This window comes from Hydra vulgaris, chromosome 06, assembly GCF_038396675.1.
Source record: "Hydra vulgaris chromosome 06, alternate assembly HydraT2T_AEP".
Lineage (NCBI taxonomy): Eukaryota > Metazoa > Cnidaria > Hydrozoa > Anthoathecata > Hydridae > Hydra > Hydra vulgaris.
The window spans coordinates 31,674,737-31,695,000 of NC_088925.1; the positions used below are offsets into that span (position 1 = coordinate 31,674,737).

The 20,264-nt window shown below is 27.3% G+C and overlaps 1 protein-coding gene across 3 annotated transcripts in view; it reads right to left on the reverse strand.

Annotated features, from left to right (window-relative positions):
* Positions 1-663: 663 nt before the first annotated feature.
* LOC100204156 (cell division control protein 42 homolog) overlaps positions 664-20,264 on the reverse strand; it is a 20,489-nt gene continuing 888 nt past the window's right edge. Inside the window, exons 1-5 of one of the 3 annotated variants that reach the window (XM_065799860.1) lie at positions 20,014-20,152; positions 17,641-17,790; positions 17,409-17,481; positions 3,032-3,141; positions 664-1,516 (exon numbers count right to left, since the gene is read on the reverse strand). In XM_065799860.1, coding sequence (XP_065655932.1) covers positions 1,229-1,516; positions 3,032-3,141; positions 17,409-17,481; positions 17,641-17,745 — 576 coding nt within the window. In that variant the 5' untranslated portion in view covers positions 17,746-17,790; positions 20,014-20,152 and the 3' untranslated portion in view covers positions 664-1,228. Of the gene's footprint in view, positions 1,517-3,031; positions 3,142-17,408; positions 17,482-17,640; positions 17,791-19,340; positions 19,504-20,013; positions 20,153-20,264 lie in introns of those variants that run through there. The other 2 variants (XM_065799859.1, XM_065799861.1) reach the window with 2 other exon arrangements.

A 20,264-nucleotide genomic window follows, 5' to 3' on the forward strand; every position in this document is an offset into this window, starting at 1 on the left:
ACAATAAAATCTTGTAAATAAACGAGTCTCCAGATATAGATAACAATTGCAGTAATACTGTCAATTCTGCAGTAATACTGTCAATTCGCAAACCCATCTTCAAAATATTCAAATCGTCGATTTAAATATTTCGATATTAAATTTATTATTCTGGTATTATTATACTTTGCTTTTAAAACCAAATCTCTTTCTCGAAATCAAACTCAGAATCTTTTGATTTTCTGAAAATGTATTTTATGAACCATTTAAGCACATATAGGGTCTAGCTTACGATATGACAAAAATGTTAGACCTGACTAATTTATAACTTAACCGTTATAAAAAATAAACGGGAATAAACCTATTAGTTGGTTAAAATTTTTTAATTAATCGAACAAAATAAAATTTTTGTTTGATATTTTACTTAGGGAAGATATTTGAGACGATATCAAACACAAAACTACAGCGAGTTTGAAAAATATATATGGAAATCAAATTTGAGCCAGGTCAAACCAGATCAATTATAAAAATCATATATTATGACAGGAATTTAACACAACATATTACGACGTAAACTCTACATTATGAATTTATAACACATAAAACGACAGTTTATAAAACTACGACACAAATTTCACATAAAAAAGCTTTTAACATATGGATTCGAAGAAAAACAAGCACATCAAAAATATAACCAAAATAACATTCAACGTACAATTAAATGTTTCTTTTTGAAAATTATAAACTCCGTAAATGAAAACAAAGAAACTTCACTCTACAGTGCACTACGTAATCGATGTTTCCCGAAAAACGCAATAAGAAAACAAACTAATTAAGAAATTATTTTTGAGAGAATTTATGAAAAATTTATGCGTTAAAACAAATTTTTAAGGATAAAGTATTAATGTAAAATGGAGTCTAAGGAGCTGAATCGAGGCAAATTGTTAAATGGCACTTGAGTAAATAACCACCCTAAACAACCATTTTGAAGTTCTTAAAATAGTCTGTTCAGTTTATAAAATACAAATCGTGCTAGAATTTTACACAAATATTTTTCTATAGCTTTATGTTAAAGACTTGTAAAAAAAGCTTTCAAAAAATCAATAGAAGAAAGTACAAACTTTTATTATAGAACTTTCTTAATAAGTAATGAAAGTATTAGAAGATTTATGAAATTTATCTGCATTTCTTTATCCAAAGAAAAGTTTATTCCATTGCAGATAACAAGCTTGATGGAAAAAGCAATCATTTAAATAATTATACACTTTTTCTTTTTAGGCTGTTCTGGTGGTTCAAGGGCAGCTAGAATAGCTTCGTCAAATACATTCTTTAAGCCTTTCTGTGTAAGAGCAGAACACTCAACATATTTTACAGCACGAAGTTCACGAGCCAATTTGTCACCTGAATCCACTGTGATTGGTTTTTGTTTCGTTTTAGCAAGCTTTTCAATGATTGCACCGTCATCGCGTAAATCTACTTGAGTACCAACCAGTAAAAATGGTGTTTTAGGACAATGATGTGTGATTTCAGGAACCCACTAAATACATACATACACACATTTTTAATTAATTTACAGTAATTTTTAATACAAAGTTTTAACTGCTATTCAGTAAAATCTAACATATTTTTATTTTTAATAATAGATTATTAATTTTGGAATTTTTATAAGCTTTTGCTTCATTTGAGGGATAATAAGACAAATAGTTTGAAAACATTTTTTTAAATTAATATTAATATTAGGGTCTTGAGGCATCCTCTAAAAATATTTTTTACTTAAAAAACTTTTAAACCCAATATTATTTTATCATTTAGAACATGGTACATACTGCAGATATTTCAAAAAATAACAAAAATGTTATTTGTTAAACCGCCCATACACACACACACACACACACACACACACACACACACACACACACACACACACACACACACACACACACACACACACACACACACACACAAACACTCAATCTTTTAGAGGTCGGCATCAAGTCGGCAAATAAAATTTGATGCAAAGGTCTTACAATAAAACATCGAAACGAGGTCGGCAATTTTTGCCGACCTCGAAAAAACTGGTTCAGGACTAAGTGATTATTTATGATTCAGGACCAATAGATTGTTTATGCTTTTTAAAACAATTTTTTAATAATTACAAATATGCATATATAAGACATTGTTTAGCTATATAAATTTTTATATTGTTTTTTATTGACACATGATAATTAAATACAAAAATAAATTATATGTTAACTACATAGATTATAAAGGTGAGAGATAAAATAACAATCGAAAAATTAAAGTTAATAAAAAAATAAAGTAATTAAAGTTTTTGTATATGGTGTGAAAAGAATTAATGAATATAAATTTTATCTTTTTTACTCATATTTCAAAAAAGCAACTTTTAAAGATGCAAATAGATGTTTGTATGTCATTGAAGCTTTATCAGAGTTTATGTTCAAATATAATGTCCATAAATGTAACATGCGTTACACCAAGAGCATATAAATTTGTACCAATGACGTAATGGATCTTTTAATGAAAAAAATAATGCTTTTTTAAAGAGATTTTTTAAAACTAATTTTAATAGTTTAATTACAATACTTTTGAATATATATATATTTAACTGAAGTTGAAAATTAAGGAAAATTTTACCTAGAAGGTAGTTTGAAATAGTGTATACCATAATTTTTAGTAGGTAATTTAATTTTATCAAATGAATTAAAATTGTTTTAAGAGGATTTTAGTTGCGATCAATTCTTTTAAGAGTAATTTAATTTTTTCAATGTCTATAAAAAAGCTAACCCAATTACTATTGATTTAAAATCAATGTTTTAAATAGTCCAAACTTATATCTAATACTAGTAAAGCTATAAAAATTAGTTAAAACATTTTTTTTTTTATAAAAAGTTTATAAAAAATAAAGAAATTTAATCCCGACATCAAGAATATTAGGTTAGTTATCAATTTCTTCTTCCTAAGTAAATTTTAGCTAAACTTCTTATATGATGTCTAATAATATAAATCGAACATGTTGATGAAAACCACCTACCTTTTCTTTTACATTTTCAAAAGAAGATGGTGCCACAACAGAAAAACAAACAAGAAACACATCTGTTTGAGGATAAGAAAGTGGTCTCAGCCTATCATAATCTTCTTGACCTATAAAACAAAAGCATAAACTAATAAGCAAACAAAATATTAACAAATAAACGTAATACAAGAAATAAAAACAAAAAAAATTACAAATTAAAAAAAAAAGAAAAAAAGAAATCAAGTTTTAGAAAAAAATCACGAGGAAAAAAATCAAAAAATGTTTTTTCTCCCTGTCTTAAACACCCCATCCCTTTAAACACTTTAAACAAACTCCTTACCTCATACCTGCTTACATACTTTATGAATGCCCCCTTAGTAAAGAGAACTCAAGAAATAAAAAGGGAAAAATATATATAAGTTTTGAAAAATTTTGTTAAAAAAAAAAAAAGTCAAAAAAGTCAAGTTGTAGGTGATTTCTGCTCCTGGAATTTTTCGCACTTTTTTAATTTAGTCTAGGTGTTAAAAGTTTAAATTATGATCAAACATTACAAATATTTGTTTTCTTATTCTACTGCTAATCTAAAAACTTTTTGTCTAAAAAACAAAAACAAAGAGAAATCCTTAGAGAGAAAAAATAAAAATAAAAATTGTAAAAAAAAAAATAACCCAATAAAAAACAAAAAAAGAATTAGCTCCTAATATTGACTGTCAAGAAAATGCAAAGTGACTGTCGAGAAAAAGACACTGCAATATTGTATTCTCCACTCAAGCAGCAAAAATTAAAAATAATAAAAAAATCACTAATTTTCTGAAAGTTTTTATGTTTAAAATAGAGTTTTTTAATTATTTAGTTTTTATTATATATATCACAGCTTAGGAATTAGGGTCAGCATTTGGCAATGCCAACCTAGAAGTGTTTGAGGTCAGAAAAAATTTGCTGACCTCATTTCTATGTTTTATGGTAAAACCTTTGTACCAAATTTTTTTTAACAAACAGATGCCAACCTCTAGTAGATAAAGGTTGTAAAAATATTGCAGACCACATTTTTTCCTAATTCCAAGGGCTGATAACATATAACTTATATCAAGTAACTTACTGCTACTAATGCAGGCCTTGTGATGAAGGGAGAGCAATTTTCACGTGCTCTGCGCACTTGTGATAAAGGGAGAGCGTGTTTCACATGCTCTGCGCACGTGAAACACGCCTGTAAACGACCTTCCGGGCGTGACAAATAGTGCTTGCTAGTTTCGTTGTAGAGTAAAAAATTGCACTCATTTGTTAAACTTGCAAGGGAGAAAAATATAAGTTAATTTTAAAGAAAATATATTTTTAAAGTCAAAATATGTTTAAACAGTAGAGTTAGCATATTGTTTAATAAAGAAGTTATATTCGTAATAAAGTATGTTACGCCTAATTTATGTTACTCAATTCAATTTTAATTTATGCGATATAATTTCAAATTAAAAATGATTTATTTCTTTTATTTGAAAGCTAAATCCAGCATGTTTTTTTTTTTAAATTCCAGTTGAACTTTATCATATTATTCGCTTAATCGTACCCTGGTTAAGTTGAACCATTCACTAACTTGTATATTTTTTTTATGGTCCATTTGACAAAAAACTTCGCTCAACTAGAACTTTTACTTTGAATTGCATTAAAGTCCATGTAATAAAATATCAAAACCTGAAACACTTCAAATAAAAATTCCTAACTTAAATGTTAAAATCTAAATATCTAGTGTAATATTTACAAATATCTAGCGTAATATTTATAAATATCTTGTAAATAAATATCTAGCGTGAAAAGTTTATCAAGCTAAAACTCCACTTCGATTTCGTACAGGTTCGATCACATTCTATTAATCAATGACTATTATATTTAAAATTAAAAAACATCAAAACATTGGAACATCAAATAATTTTTTGTTAAATATAAGTTAATATGAAACTAAATATTTTCACTAATATCTTCAAATCAGTTAAGCTATTAACTAATAAAGTCTATTTAGATGGCTGATGACACGGGTTTCGTGTCATCAGCCATCTAAATAGTGGAGAGGCACAACCATCTATTTCTATAAAAAAAAAAAAAAAAAAAAAAAAAAAAAAAAAAAAGTCAAGGGGGAGGAAGGGGCATGTGCCTCCCCTCAGCATCGTTGGTCCTGATTTATTAAAAAAGTTAAAGTTAAACACAACTTAAAATTAAAAAAAATATTTCAATAAACAATACTTATAGCAAATATATTTGTTATAACTTTGAATCGAAACTATTGGAAGCATGCTCACAAACAACAAAAGAAAAAATGTAATGTCGCTAGTTTCACAAATGCATTTCTCAAAATATACATCAGTATAAGTTATTTGTATATTATATTTGTATAAGTATATATATACTTACACTAATATTTTTTTTTTTTTTTAGATTATTCACCTACCCAAGGCCCGAGGGGGGCCACTACAGTCGAGGAGGCTACTCATTTTTTTGTGTTTTTTTATTTTTATTTTTATTTTTTTTTTTAGTTGTTATTTGTGGTGCAACCCTCTCTCAACTCTTAAACTCCAAAACACGAACCTTGCCGAGCAAGGCCGCTGCGCGGAGAAACTAAGTTGAGCGCGGTACTTCCAGGGACGTGGTGGGAGTCGAACTCCGAACCTCTCGCTTACAAAGCGAGCGCTCTTACCACTACACCACTACCGCATATATATTATATTAGTATAATTCTATTATATATTTATTAAATATATAATCTAGTATATAAAATATTATTCACTTCATAATATTTAAATGGCGCATTCTGTTTAAATTAGAACACAGTTTTTTATTTTGTACAAACAATGAATGAAAAGTTATCAAGTCATTACTGCAAACAGATAGAATGGAATGTTTACTATTTTCAAAACATATCGCCCCATTGAGAATAGAAAATGTAAATTAAAAAATTAAAACTTGATTGAATTTTGAAAAATCAAAAGTTTTCATCAACAAGATTTTGTAAAAACGTAAGATACTATTGCTTTATTGTTTTTAATTTTTCACACATCTTTTGTAAATAAAAGAACTATTTTTATTCTTTTAAATTAAATTAAAAACATTTCAGTTGTTTAAAATGTCTGCAATCAAGCATTTTAATTCAACTCCGAAAAGTAAACAAAGTTATGCAGTCATCTTTTAATAAATGGAGATATTTCATTGTTTTATTTATAATATCAAAGCTGCAGTAAGATATTTTTTCCGGTAGATAGAAAAATGCATTAACTAAAAAACCAAAGCTTTTTTGTCTCATTTCCCGGACTTCACATGAAAAAAATTTACACAAAAAATTGTCCACCCTTTTCCTTATACGCACTGTTACGCTTTGAGTGACCCTCTCCCCATGCTTGCATATCTTATTTATGGATGGCATTATGGCAACCAATTTAAAACTCTGAATATCGCTCTCGAAAGACTTGATGCAGAGCGTGCATAATCGCGCTCGTTGATAATGTATTTCAGTATTACAAGCGCGAATGGACCGAGCTGGACGATTTTAATCATCACATGCACTGTAATGCTTATTCATGCATGTTTGCAAAGAACTCACAGAAGTTATTAAAGCAGGGTTCATAGTGAGAAAGAGTCTCTCTTAGCACTTCTTTTATAAAAGTGTGGTATTTATAAGAAAAAATCTAACTAATGTAAATTTAGAACATATGTAAAGATTAAAGTTTATTTTAGGCTATACAATTACACTTTTCAAGTTTTTTACAACTTAGCTGAGCTCGTGTAAGGAAAAGAGGTATATAATATGCATATAAAACATCTATAGAACTGTAGAACTGTTTTGTATTGCATTTTAAAAATTAAAAGATTTAAAAAAAGTGTGCTAAAGGTTTGAAACTCCCACATGTCAACCTTAACTTCTCTATTAATAGAAAGGGGTCATAAAAAGTATGTTTTTAAAGAGAAATAATTGAAGAGAGAATAATTGAAAAATATAATTTTATATTTAAAGTAAAACATTCTATTAAAATTGTATTTATATGCTATATTTGTATACTTATTATCAAGGTAAAAAGCAAATTTTAGGGTTTACAGCAATTTTACCTTGCCCCATTCAAAACATTGTGAACTGGATGAACAAAAATAACAGACTTGAGAAAACCATCAAAATAGTACTATACTCCGTAAAATATTTCATTAGCCAACTAAGATGCTCAAAAGCCTAAAAATGCCTGTTTTTAGAGTTACTAAAGTTTATATATTCAAGGCGTTAGGGTAATGAAACATGTTCTATTTTGTAGATGATTTATTGAAATAGTATCTAAACTGGCTGTTTAAATTTAAAGAGGCTGACAATGGCCTTATTTTAGATTAAAGTAATTTATAATATAATTATATATAAAATATAAGTATTTTAGATATAAGTTTTATTTTATTTTTCATTTGACTTATACAATTTTGTTAGAATTTATATGGATCTAATTATTTATTATTTTTGTTTAGTGGTGATACTTATAGAATTACTGGCTATATTTTATAAATTTATTTTACTTGTAAAAACTTAATATATATATATTAGATCTCTTTTTTTGTTTTGTTTAAACTTCAAAAAAATATATTGTTCAAAATATATTTAAAACTAAATAGCAATGTTTTGTGTTTCTATTTTTATTGCAACAGCTAAACAAGGCATAGTTTTTATAATTTATCTTTACTTTTTGTGTAATAGTTTGAAATTATCTAAATGTTATGAAGTTATAATTACATATGCAATATGTATATGTCTATTTGCATTATGTAATTGCTTATGTAATGTAATTACATATGCAATAACATAATACAAAAATAAAATTTGTTTGATTAGTTGCTAAATTGATAAGTTGCAGTTTTTATTTTTCTGTTTAGATATGAAGATAATAGGCATTGCTGCAGTTTATTCCCCCATCCTTTTTTTTCATAATAAGGAACTTTATAATAACTAAGAATCATATAAAAACATAGGTTTGAAAGTCAATTAAGTGCTATTACTCGACATCAAAGTTTAAAAAAAATGTCACTATAAAGACTAATATTTGCTAATTTTTCTAAATCAAAATTAATTACCACTACCTTGTGTATTAAACAGAGCTGGTTTCCATCAGCATTAAAATTATAATTTAAAAGGTTGTATAAAATAAAATCAATTAACGATTTTTAGTAATGGTCGAATGTAGAACCTAAGATAAAGACTAACGAATAATTAATTATTATCGGCAATGGCTATTAATTACGATAACACTTTGTGCAAACTGGGGTGTAATATTTTCTTAGAGTTATGTAATTGAAATAAAACTTTGATTCATATATTTATTTAACTTTTATATTAGGCAATACTAATTAACAAAATCAGCTTTTTTAGAAAAAGAAGAAAAAAAATAATAATAAAAGAAAAGATTTCTGCCCCAATCCAAACCCTCAGTCCATGTAGCAGCACTCCTTTGCGACAACAGGCTATATGATAGTCCATGTACTGAAGCCCCTGGCAGCAGGTTTAATTCAGTATGACGCCACACTGTTTATCTAAACATGCCTTTTCAGTTTTATATATATTTCCTAAGTTTCTCTTCAGCACAAAATGAGTAAATATTCTAATAAATAAGACAATTTTTTTAATGTTTGTTAAAATCATTTATTTAATAAATACATGTTTCCACTATATCATAGCCATCCTCAGTTAAAATATATTAAAATGGTGAAATCAAATTGGTAAAATTAAGTTAAATAATAGAGACCTTATAATAAAAAATACAATAAAAATGCAATTAAATAATGTAACAAATGTTTTAAAAAGATAAAAGAACCGGTAATGTTAAAAGGAACTAGATTGAAATTGTCATTTCTACATGGTTCATTTGTTTATTAATAGTGGGTTTTTCCCACTCTATGTACATGCTTTCTTTAAGTTTTAATATAGATTTGTTGGAGGCCAAACCCAAAATTAAAAAATTAGCATGTTTAAAACTATTTAAACAGCTTTCATTTGAATGAATATGTTTATAAATGTGTGAGTTTTTATCCCTTTTTTGGTGCTCGATTATTCGTGTTTTTAAATGGCGAATAGTTTCGCCAATATAACAGGATTTACAGTCTGCGCGTTCAAATTTATAGACAACGAATGAATTCAAGTCTGTAGGAAAGGGATCTTTTGTGGAAAATTTTTTTGAAATTTTAAATGAAATAAAAACCAATCTTATGGTGACTGATTTACAATATCTTTTAATGATTGCGTTTAGTCTTTGTTTAGATGTTATATATATATATATATATATATATATATATATATATATATATATATATATATATATATATATATATATATATATATATATATATATATATATATATAGACTTGGCCAGGAAGGTGTGCGATTTCACATCATAATATGACAAGACAAATATTCTGCAATTTTGAAAACTTGACCACGGCTGTTAAAATGTTTTGAAAGTCTGTATACATTTTAAAAAACAGGTTAAAAATGTAATCTTAACTATGAACTAAGAAGCTTAAAAAAAACAACTTAAAAAAATCACAAAAGAAGCAAACAAGTCTTCGTAAAAAAAAAAAATAACGAAAACTAAATTAAAAAAAAACTGAAACTAAAACTTAACTAAAATAGATAATAAACTATAATGGTAAGATTATCTTAATTAGGTTTGGAATAAATAATTTTGAACCAGTTATCTTTACTAATGTTTTTATAATATAATATTATGCAAAAAGTTTTTTAAATAAAGTAACAACTTATATTTAACGATTGATTAAAATATGCGCACGTTTGAAAGTTGATTCTTAACGATTCTTTGCAGTAACGTAAACAAAAGAAAAAATAATTTAACTGTTTATTAAAAAGTTGATTTAAATTTTTAAATTCAAAGACATTTATAATAAAAAGATACTTATATAAAAATAAATATATATATACTATTCATTAATATTTTTGTAAAAAATCAAAGGCAGTGATTTGTTACTTTATTTAAATGCGCTTCAATAATATAAAAATATAAGTAAAGATCAAAGTTATTTAATTCAAACGGCTTTCAAAAAAGTTTGCCTTTTTTCCTTCTCAACATAATATTTCTACTTTTCGAGTTAATTAACTTTGATGATATAAAGTTTATTTAAGAGACTGTCGTTGTTTAAAGACGTCGCTTATAAAATTAAAATTTTTTTTTATAAGTTCTACTTTTTTTAATTTACTTGTAAAAAAATCTTATATAATTAAATAATATAAATAAAAATTTATACAACTTTCAATAATATTTTAATAAAATTCATTAGCTGTGTTTTTTAAAACCGTTTTGAAACATAAAAACGTTAGTAAAGATAAACATGTCGAAGTTATTTATTTCCATGTAATTAAATACCAATTTTTTCAGCGCATTTGTTAAAAACCATGATAAAACCATCAAAACAAAATATTACTTGTATGGTCATATAAAAACTTGAAATTGCATGCCTTCCCGGCCAAGCCTGCGTGTGTCTGTGTGTGTATATATATGTGCAGGCAAAACATTGCTGTATGTAGGCAATTTTTTTTGGCTACAAGAGCAGGTCCAACTATGTTTACAATGCATTTTTGCACCTTGTCTAAAAGAGAAAAGGGCATCATTAAAAGATCCGCCCCAGATATGGCAACAGTATTCCATACAAAGCAGGATTTGAGATTTATAGAGATCAAGAATAGAATACTGAGAAAGAAAGTGGCGAGCACGATTCTGCAACCTTAGCAGATGCTAATTTGATACATGGTTTCCAAGAAAGATTGGAAGTAAGAGCTAATCCTAGAAGATAAAGAGTAGATGACTCATCGAGTACATCACTGATCATAAATATAGAAAGATCAAAATTATTGCGATAATGATTGACTGAAAAAAAATTGAGTTTTATCAGTATTGAAGTTCACCAGCCACTGTGAGCCCCATGCTGTAGTAGAAGTGAGATCCTTTTCAAGCTCAAATGCCCCCTCCAAGCAATCAAAGAGTGTTGGTTTCTGATCATGACAAGAATAAATGGTAGAATCATCAGCAAACAATGCCACCTTAGATGTGAGAATATCTGGAAGATTGTTGATGTAAATTAAAAAGAGTATAGAGCCAAGGATAGAACCTTGAGGAACCCCTGAAGTTACAGAATAAGAAGAGTGCTATCCATCGAAGACAACTTTTATACTAAGATTCGAAAGGAAGGATTCAATAATCTTAAAGATGTTGCCAGATACACCATGAGAAGAAAGCTTATGGAGAAGACCAACATGCCAAACTTTATCAAAAGCTTTTGAAATGTCAAGAGCGATGGCCTTAACCTCTCCACCTTTATCTAACGCATGATAAAACCTATCAGTTATTACTGTTAGCAAATCAGCTGTAGAACAAGAAGATCCAAATCCATATTGATGGTCAGAAAGTAAGTTATTAGATTCAAGATGAGAAATTAAGTGTTTGTTAATCAAAGATTCAAAAACCTTGCTTATGATAGGAAGAAGACTAATGGGACGGTAGTTAGACGAATCAGATCGCTCTCTAAATTTTTGAAGATAGGGATAACGGATGCTGCTTTCCAGCAGGCTGGAAAACAAGACTCCGATAAGCAATTGTTGAATAGTTTTGAGAGTACAGACGACAGCTCCGGAGAACACTTCTGCAAGACAATAACAGGTATGTTGTCCGGGCCACAAGCTGTAGAAGAGTCTAAGCAGGAAATCACTTTAGACACAGAAGCTGAAGTGATACGAATGTCAAGCAATGGATCAACCTGTTTGTTGGCAATATCATATATGGGTCGGAATCCCCCCCCAAAAAAACGTGTCTTTAGCGTCTCAAAATCTTCCAATTTTGAATGCTAGGTTTTGCTAAATTAAAAAGCTTCTTAAATTAGCAAAAGAGCACAAAATTTGCTGTTTCTCTTCCCCCTCCAATTAAGGGGTGTAGGTAGCCTACCCTCGGTACTGGGTTTTAGCCATTGTTTTCAATATTTCTGATCTCGCATAAGACTCGTTTTTTACTTACTAAAGAGGGGTGCCTGAAAAAAACGCCCACCTTAAGTATAGTTTATTTTTATTTGATTTGTTATTAAAACAAAAAAAATTTCGTACTTTTAAGGAGGGGGGGGGGGGGGGTAAGGACATGAAAGTACACACGGCAACTAGGGGGAGGGGAGAGGGAGGGGGTCAAATTTCAAAATTTTTGGCGTACGTACTTTATGGACGACCCTCTATTGGTTCATTATGAACATTGCTCCACCCATCAATACTCATGGTTACAGACTGATCATGTAGCAAACCTGAAGAGCTAGTTAAACTGTGAACAGTATCTAGCAGTTTTCCACCAATATCAATTCTATTAGGAGGGTTATAGCTTGGGCATAAAAAATGGATCATCTTGATAAACTCTGGATGGTCAACCATTCTGAAAGGCGAGTTAGTAGCATAAATTATTCTTGCTATCTGCTCATCGATAGCTTCTTTTTTAGATTTAGTGGTTTTAATAAGGTATGAATCCAATTTAGTTGTCACTGTCTTACCACTGCTTGGTCTTGTTTCTGCCTTTTTATTTTAACACTAAAAACTTGTTTTATCTACAGCAGATTGACTAGATTCAGCTATCTTAACAGAACATTGACTAGTTTGTGGTTCTTCATTTGTCTGGTTGATATTTTCTAAGGTTTTTTGACAAATAATAATGTTTTCGTCATCTTGAACATCTTTCAGAAAATTACATTTACCATCACTTTGTGGTTTCTCATTCGAGCAACCAAACTTTGCATTTGTACACCACAGCTTTTACGTTTACTTTGTAACATCTTACGTTTACTTTGTAAAAATTTTGAAAGATGTGAAAATTTGGATTGTAATTGTGTTTTAGCTAAGGTTAAGAAACCCTGGATAAAAGCAGGGTTTGAAGTTGTTAGTGACACTCAGCTATTCAAAAATCTTATTAAACTTGACAAGCAGTATTCTAGTTAAAAAAAAAAAAATACCAAAAAAGAGGCTCTCCTAAAGATTTTAAAAAATCAGAAAAACTTTAAGAATTACTTAAAAAAAGTTTTTTGGGTAGGCAAGACAGACTTGAAGAACATTATTAGAACTGACAAAAAAAGATCTGATAAGGATAAGCTCGAAGACTTGATGTTTTTGGAAGATCAGGAAGGAGAAAGAAAGTTTATTCTTGGGACAGGATAAGAAATTTAGTAGAAATTTAGTTAAAAATTAAAAGTATTAAGTAATATTTTTCTTATAAAATATTTCGTTATAATTTATATTATTTTATGCTTGTAGACAGCAGAGAGTATAAGGAAGAAAAATAGAACGAAGGATGTGCAATCAGCAAAATCTAATTATGAAATTAAACTCAATTCTGATTTGAGTTCTGATTCATCTTATGACTCAATCTAACTGCACAAATTCCAATAGATGTGTCTGCCGGAAACGTTGCCCTAATAGCTACGTTAAGTGATGTTTTGCCAAATGTTTTGCAAAAAGTGACAAGTGTCATTTTAACTTAAGCTGGTGTTGAACTTACAGATATACATTGCAGTAAATCAACAGCCTTTAGAAAAATGAAATTAGAAAATGAAAATATGTCAACCTTAACAAACGTGGATGTACAACCTTACGTAACAAACGTGGATGTACAACCTTAACAAACGCGGATGTAAAAAATGCAATAGAAGCTTCTCCTTATCCATGTCTTACACATTTTGAAGGAAAAACTCTTAATGAAATTAATGCAGGAAAAAAGTTCAAGATTGACAGGCTGGCAGTTCTTGTAAACATTGAGGGTGAGACGCACCACTAGGTGTTCCTCCTTTAACTTCTTCCGGTGAGGATCAAAATACAAGTATTTTGAACCTACTAAAGAAATATAAACTTGAATCAAAAGTAGGAGACCTTTGTTTTGATACAACTTCAATCAATATTGTGATCAAAAATGGTTCAATCAATATGATATCCAACGACTTAAATAAATATCTTTTAAAATTAGCATGCAGGCATCACATAATAGAATTAAGAATAGTGCATTTTTGGAAACAAACAACAAATGAGTTGACTACAGGACCAGAAAACTTATTGTTTCAAAAATTTAAGAGCCTATTTGAACATCCTAATTTTAGTTATGCTCCAAGTGATCTGTGCAAGTTTAACTGGAAGGAGGTGAGTGCTAGTATAAGTGAAAAGGCTGCTGAAGATTCTATGAATTTTTTCAAAGCATTATAGAAAGAAAGAGGACAGCAGGAGAAGATAAACTTGAAGACAAAAAATGAGCTGGCTGAATTAGTTGTGACTTATCTATCACCTTCTGTTTATAAAATCAGGAAAACTGGAGCTATCCATCATGCCCGTTTTCTTGGTAAAGCAATTTACTATTTAAAAATGCAGCTTTTGTTTTCTCAACTTGACTTTGTTCAAAAAAACAACAATCTCAAAATAGAAATCAAGCTTATTGTGGAGTTTGTGGTCTGTTTTTATGCCAAGTGGTATTTAGAATTGAGTAATGTGTCAAAGGCACATTACTCAATTCTAAATACCACTTGGCATAAAACTTAGATATTAAAGCTATCCATCAGATGGTTCAATTTAAAAATATTTGTTGCAATCCAAAAGCAGTTGATGCTGTGCTTGATTCGCTTTACAAGCACACTTGGTACTTGGAATCAACTATGATTCCACTAGCTCTATTGGATGAGGATTTGTCTTCACATGAAAAACAAAAAATTACAGCTGCAATTCATTCATTTAAAATGCCTAAGACTGAACACTTTTAAAATGAAAAAAAAAGAAAGAAAGAAAGACATCAGAAAAGAGATGCTAGTACTGAGAAAAAAAAATGCTAGTACCGAGAAAGATCCACTAAGCTTAGCCCTTTTGGTAGATGAGTTTTCTTACCTTATGTATAGTTTTAGAGGTTTAACTGAAGAAAGAATAAAAGACTAGCTTTCACTTCCACCGCAATAACGGTATACACAGTCTTCGTTTAAAATTTTTGAATATTATGCCAATGGCCTTATTGTTTTCAATGAGCATTCAGAAAGAGCCATCAGCATGATACAGCAATATGTCCATCATTACAACAACGAAGAGGAAAAGCAGAACAGATTGATATCAGTTGACAGAGTTTGCTCTGCTTTCAGGATTTCTGGAAAAAGCTCCAACAGTCTTACCAAAAAAAGATTATCTGATAGTCTTTCCTCCTTAGCGAAGAAACAAAACAGGAACAAAAAAAAAAGATTAATTAGATAAACTATAGAAGAAACTTCTACAAAATCTTTTTAAATAATAAATTTTTTTTTTTTTGATTTGATAAGTAATATTGAATTGTGATATGCAAAAACCGCATTTGTTACAAAATCAACATTTTCGGTAAATTTGAATTTCTTAAGTATTAATGATTTACTTATGAGTATTTACTAATGATGTAAGGTACTTTGGCACATGTTTGATTTTTTAAAAATATCATTGACACTGCACATAAGGAACATTTTTCTCAATAAAATCTTCAAATTTTGCAAATAAGTAAAAAAAATGCGAAGTGTGGTTTTTGAAGACAAATTAAAAAATTGTAGTCATAACTTAAGGAGTATTTTATTTTATTCTGACTAAAATATTATAAATAATAAACATATATAAAATGAGTAATTCTATTCTTATTTGAAAATATGCAAACTATATTATGAATCTAAATAACAAAGATTGAATTTAGTTGTTGAATAGGTTATAAAAACAACGCCCCACCACATAATAAACATTTTTTAGCTGATTTAAAATGTAAGTTATACTGTTTTTTGAGAAGAAAGAAAAAAACCATAGTTTTTTAATCAAAAATACAGATATTTATTTAAACCCTGAAAAAAAAATTTATCATAAATATTTATGCCAGCATTGCTCTCAAGACACTTAAATTAATCCATTTTTGGGTCCATTTTTTTTCCAAACATGTGCTTTGAGGGCAAGGAAAGAGTGGTTCAATGGTGCTGAAACTTATTGTGAGTAAGTTTAAACATATTTGCTTCAAATCAAGATGGTTTGGTTTTTAAATTCTAAAATTTTTTTTCCTGAACGCCCCTAATATATATATATATATATATATATATATATATATATATATATATATATATATATATATATATATATATATATATATATATATATATATATATATATATATATATATATATATATATATATATATACACACACATATACACACACATATATATACACACCAGGGATGCGGAGTCCCAAAAAGGACTCTGGAATTGAAAGTCACAAAAAGATTACTTTATCCTAGTTTTTGGTATCCAGGAGCTCTAAAAATACAAATAAGTTTATGGACTACTAATAGGAAAAAAAATTAAGACTTTTAGGTTAGAGGAACAATCATTTTTTGAGCCCGAAGTCCTTAGGTATAATGGCGGCAAGGACTCCGGGACTTAAAAACAATAAGTTTCAAGTCATTAAATCTCATAAATTTTTTTTGTTATAGAGATAATAAGTCAACAAACATGTTTAGGGCTTCTGGACACTACAGACTCGGAAAAAGTAGAGATATAAAGCCAGAGTCCTTTTGGGACTCCGCATCCCTGATACACACACATATATATATATATATACACACACACACACACACATATATATATAAAATACTTATATATTTCTTAATAAACTGTACTTGGAAACTTAAATCTTGGTTTGTCACACAAAAAAAAAGCACTGGTAAAGTAATTAACTTTAGTTTGTTTCTTTTGTTAGCAACAAGTAATATTTTTATTTATAATATTTTTTATTTTTGGTTAACTTTTTAATTTTCACCACTGTATAGAACCTACAGGAAGCAAAGTTTCATAAACTATTTCAAATGTTTATGCAAACAAGAGTGGTATCACGCGGTAGTGATGTAGTGGTAGAGCGCTCATCTTTAAAGTTCTTTGTTTGATCCCCACTACGTCTCTGGTAATACCACGCTTAACTTATTTCTCTGCTTAATATTAATAGTGGTGTAGTGGTAGAGCGCTCGCCTTATAGGTTCTGAGTTCGATCCCTATCACGTCACTACTAGTACCACACTCAACTTAGTTCTCTGCTTAATTTCGGAGTTTGCAGCCTATTTCTCTTGCAAATAATAAATTATTACTAAAAAATGGGGTAAAAAAAATCAAATATTTTTTTATTGGTTATAAGATATTTATTAAATGCATAGTACATATAGAAATCTTAAATTCTTTTAACCAATTTCATGAAAAAAAAATTCAAATGAATTTTTAGCTCAAATTCTAAAATACAATCTAACCAAATTCTAATCAATAATTTAATTTAAAAAAGACTTTTTAAACTAAATTTGAAGTTTCCTTGAGATAGTGAAATATTGAAAATTAGTATACCTGCAGTATCAAAAAGGCCTAGAGTATATGGTTCTCCTCCAATCATAACTGTAACAGCATAGTTATCAAATACCTTTAAAAAAATGAACAAATACAGATTCAAATACAAAGTTTTATATTTTTAAAGAGTTATATTATTGTGAATATATACGATTGTGAGCAACTTCTAATTTTATTTATTTTTACAAAAAACTTCTAAAAAAAAACTAGTACAGTTAAAAAAAAAACTTACTGTAGGAACATATTCACTAGGAAATTTATTTGTTGTATATGAAATAAGTAAACATGTTTTACCAACAGCACCATCACCAACTACTACACATTTGATAGTTTGCATCTTTTGATCTTTGAAATATGTAAGCGTATTCTTTTAATTATAGACCTATAAGAATGTTTACATACGCTTTATAATTTTAAAAATTAAAAATTACTACTTAAAATAATAGGTTATATATATATATATATATATATATATATATATATATATATATATATATATATATATATATGTATATATATATATGTATATGTATATATATATATATATATATTATATATATATATATATATATATATATATATATATATATATATATATATATATATATATATATATATATATATATAACTCCTGACTGGTTGTCAGAAAGTTTTTCCGTATTTTACACAAAAAAAATTAAAACGCAAGACCGGAATTATTTTTTATTTTTTTTGATAGACTGCCTGCCCAAACCAAACCCTCAGTCGATGTAACAGCACTCCCTTGCGAGTCAGGCTATAAGATAGTCAATGTAGCAACACTCCGTGCATGATTTACAGTAAAAAAAAAAACAAAAAAAAAAAACATTGTTTATATTATTAAAAACATTCAGAATGTTTTAAAAACTTTCAGAATGTTCTGGTCAATTAAATTTGCGCTTTTGCGGTTTTTTAAAAAAACGATTAAGTTGTAATTAAATTAATGGTTTTAATTTTCTGACTACACGGAAATGTTAGATGAAAGTCAAAAGGAATTAAAAGTGATGGATTTGTTGGCAAAAGTATCATTTTTTACCTTAACGTACTCCCAAATGCAACAATTTATATATATATATATATATATATATATATATATATATATATATATATATATATATATATATATATATATATATATATATATATATATGTATATATATATATATATATATATATATATATATATATATATATATATATATATATATGTATATATATATATATATATATATATATATATATATATATATATATATATATTATATATATATATAAATATATATATATATATTTATATATATATATATATATATATATCAATTTATATATATATATATATATATATATATATATCAATTTATATATATATATATATATATATATATATATATATATATATATATATATATATATGCATGTATAGAAAAATCTTTTTTATTTTATTTTTAATTACAGAAACAATTATTAAACCAATTAAAATTTTGTTATTTTAAATGTAAAAATAAATTAATGGACTATTAAAGTTATAGAGAAATTTTGCTTTCACTGTTCAAGAAAATAATCCTAATAATCTCATAAAGCATAATACATTTATTGTACAATTAACTAGAATTGTATTTACTTTTGTACATTTATTTCTTGACACCAAAAATGCTCTATCTGCTCCTATCTTGTCAAAAAAAAATACAGAGTGTATTATTTTTTTGACAAAGATAGAAGCAGTTCTCTTAGAATTTTACTGTTTCAAACCTTGAGCAATTAGATTTTTTCTTTGTAGTTGAGCCATTAATATGTTTAACAATGCTATCTTATAATTTTGATAATATCCTCAACTCTTAATAAAAATTCGTTCATTGATCGGTGAAGCATTTTTAATAGAAACTAAACAATATGCTTAAAAAAAAGAAACATTACTTTTGAAAAGTTAGCAAAAATATCTGTGCTGATATTTTTATTCAGAATCCACCATCTGGTATTTGTTAAAGAAAAATTGAAGTTAGATAGAGTTTGTTTTTAACTAATTCGGTTTAACAACTCAATTTTAACATCAAGTGCCAACACGACATCGACACGACGATGTATCTATAAATATTGTGTGAAAATTATAAATTATCATTTATCTTTTACGTTATAAAAATTTAAAAATTAAACTTATTAAAAAATCTAAGGTTTACAATGTAAAAAATTATGAAAAATATAAAAATTTATATAAATATAAATAATTATCTCTTGAATTATGAGGCAAACTTTTTTGAAAAAAAAAATAATTTTTTTTGGTAACTAGAAAACAGGATTAGCAATCACTAATGGAAATGTAGTGCAAAAGGTTCAAGTTCTCACATTTGTAACATAAAGTTCTTGAAAAGCTTTAAATGACTTTTAAATTTCAACATTCAAGTGAAAAATTTAAAAATGAAATACACAAAAATAATTTTACTAAACAAAAAACAAATATTCGTAAAATTAATCTTTAATTAGTTGCAAATAAAATATTAAAAATCGTTGAAATAAAGGTACTAGGGTAACTTTTTAAATATTGAACAACTAATCTTAATATTTTAGTTTAAACTTCAAAAAAACTTTTTACCTAAATAGTGACTTTTAGCAACATTAACTGCGTGATTATAGATTTTTTGAGTATTATTAAAGATACAACAATTAAATTTCAAGTATTTATAACCACAATAGTTAACAGTTTTCACTATAAAAAATTCTAGTTCAATTTTTCACTAAAAAATATATAAATATACTTTCTACAAATAAATACAAAAAACTATATATATATTGTTTTTTAAATCTAAAATATCTAAAGTAAATGTTGGTTTATTTTATACTTTA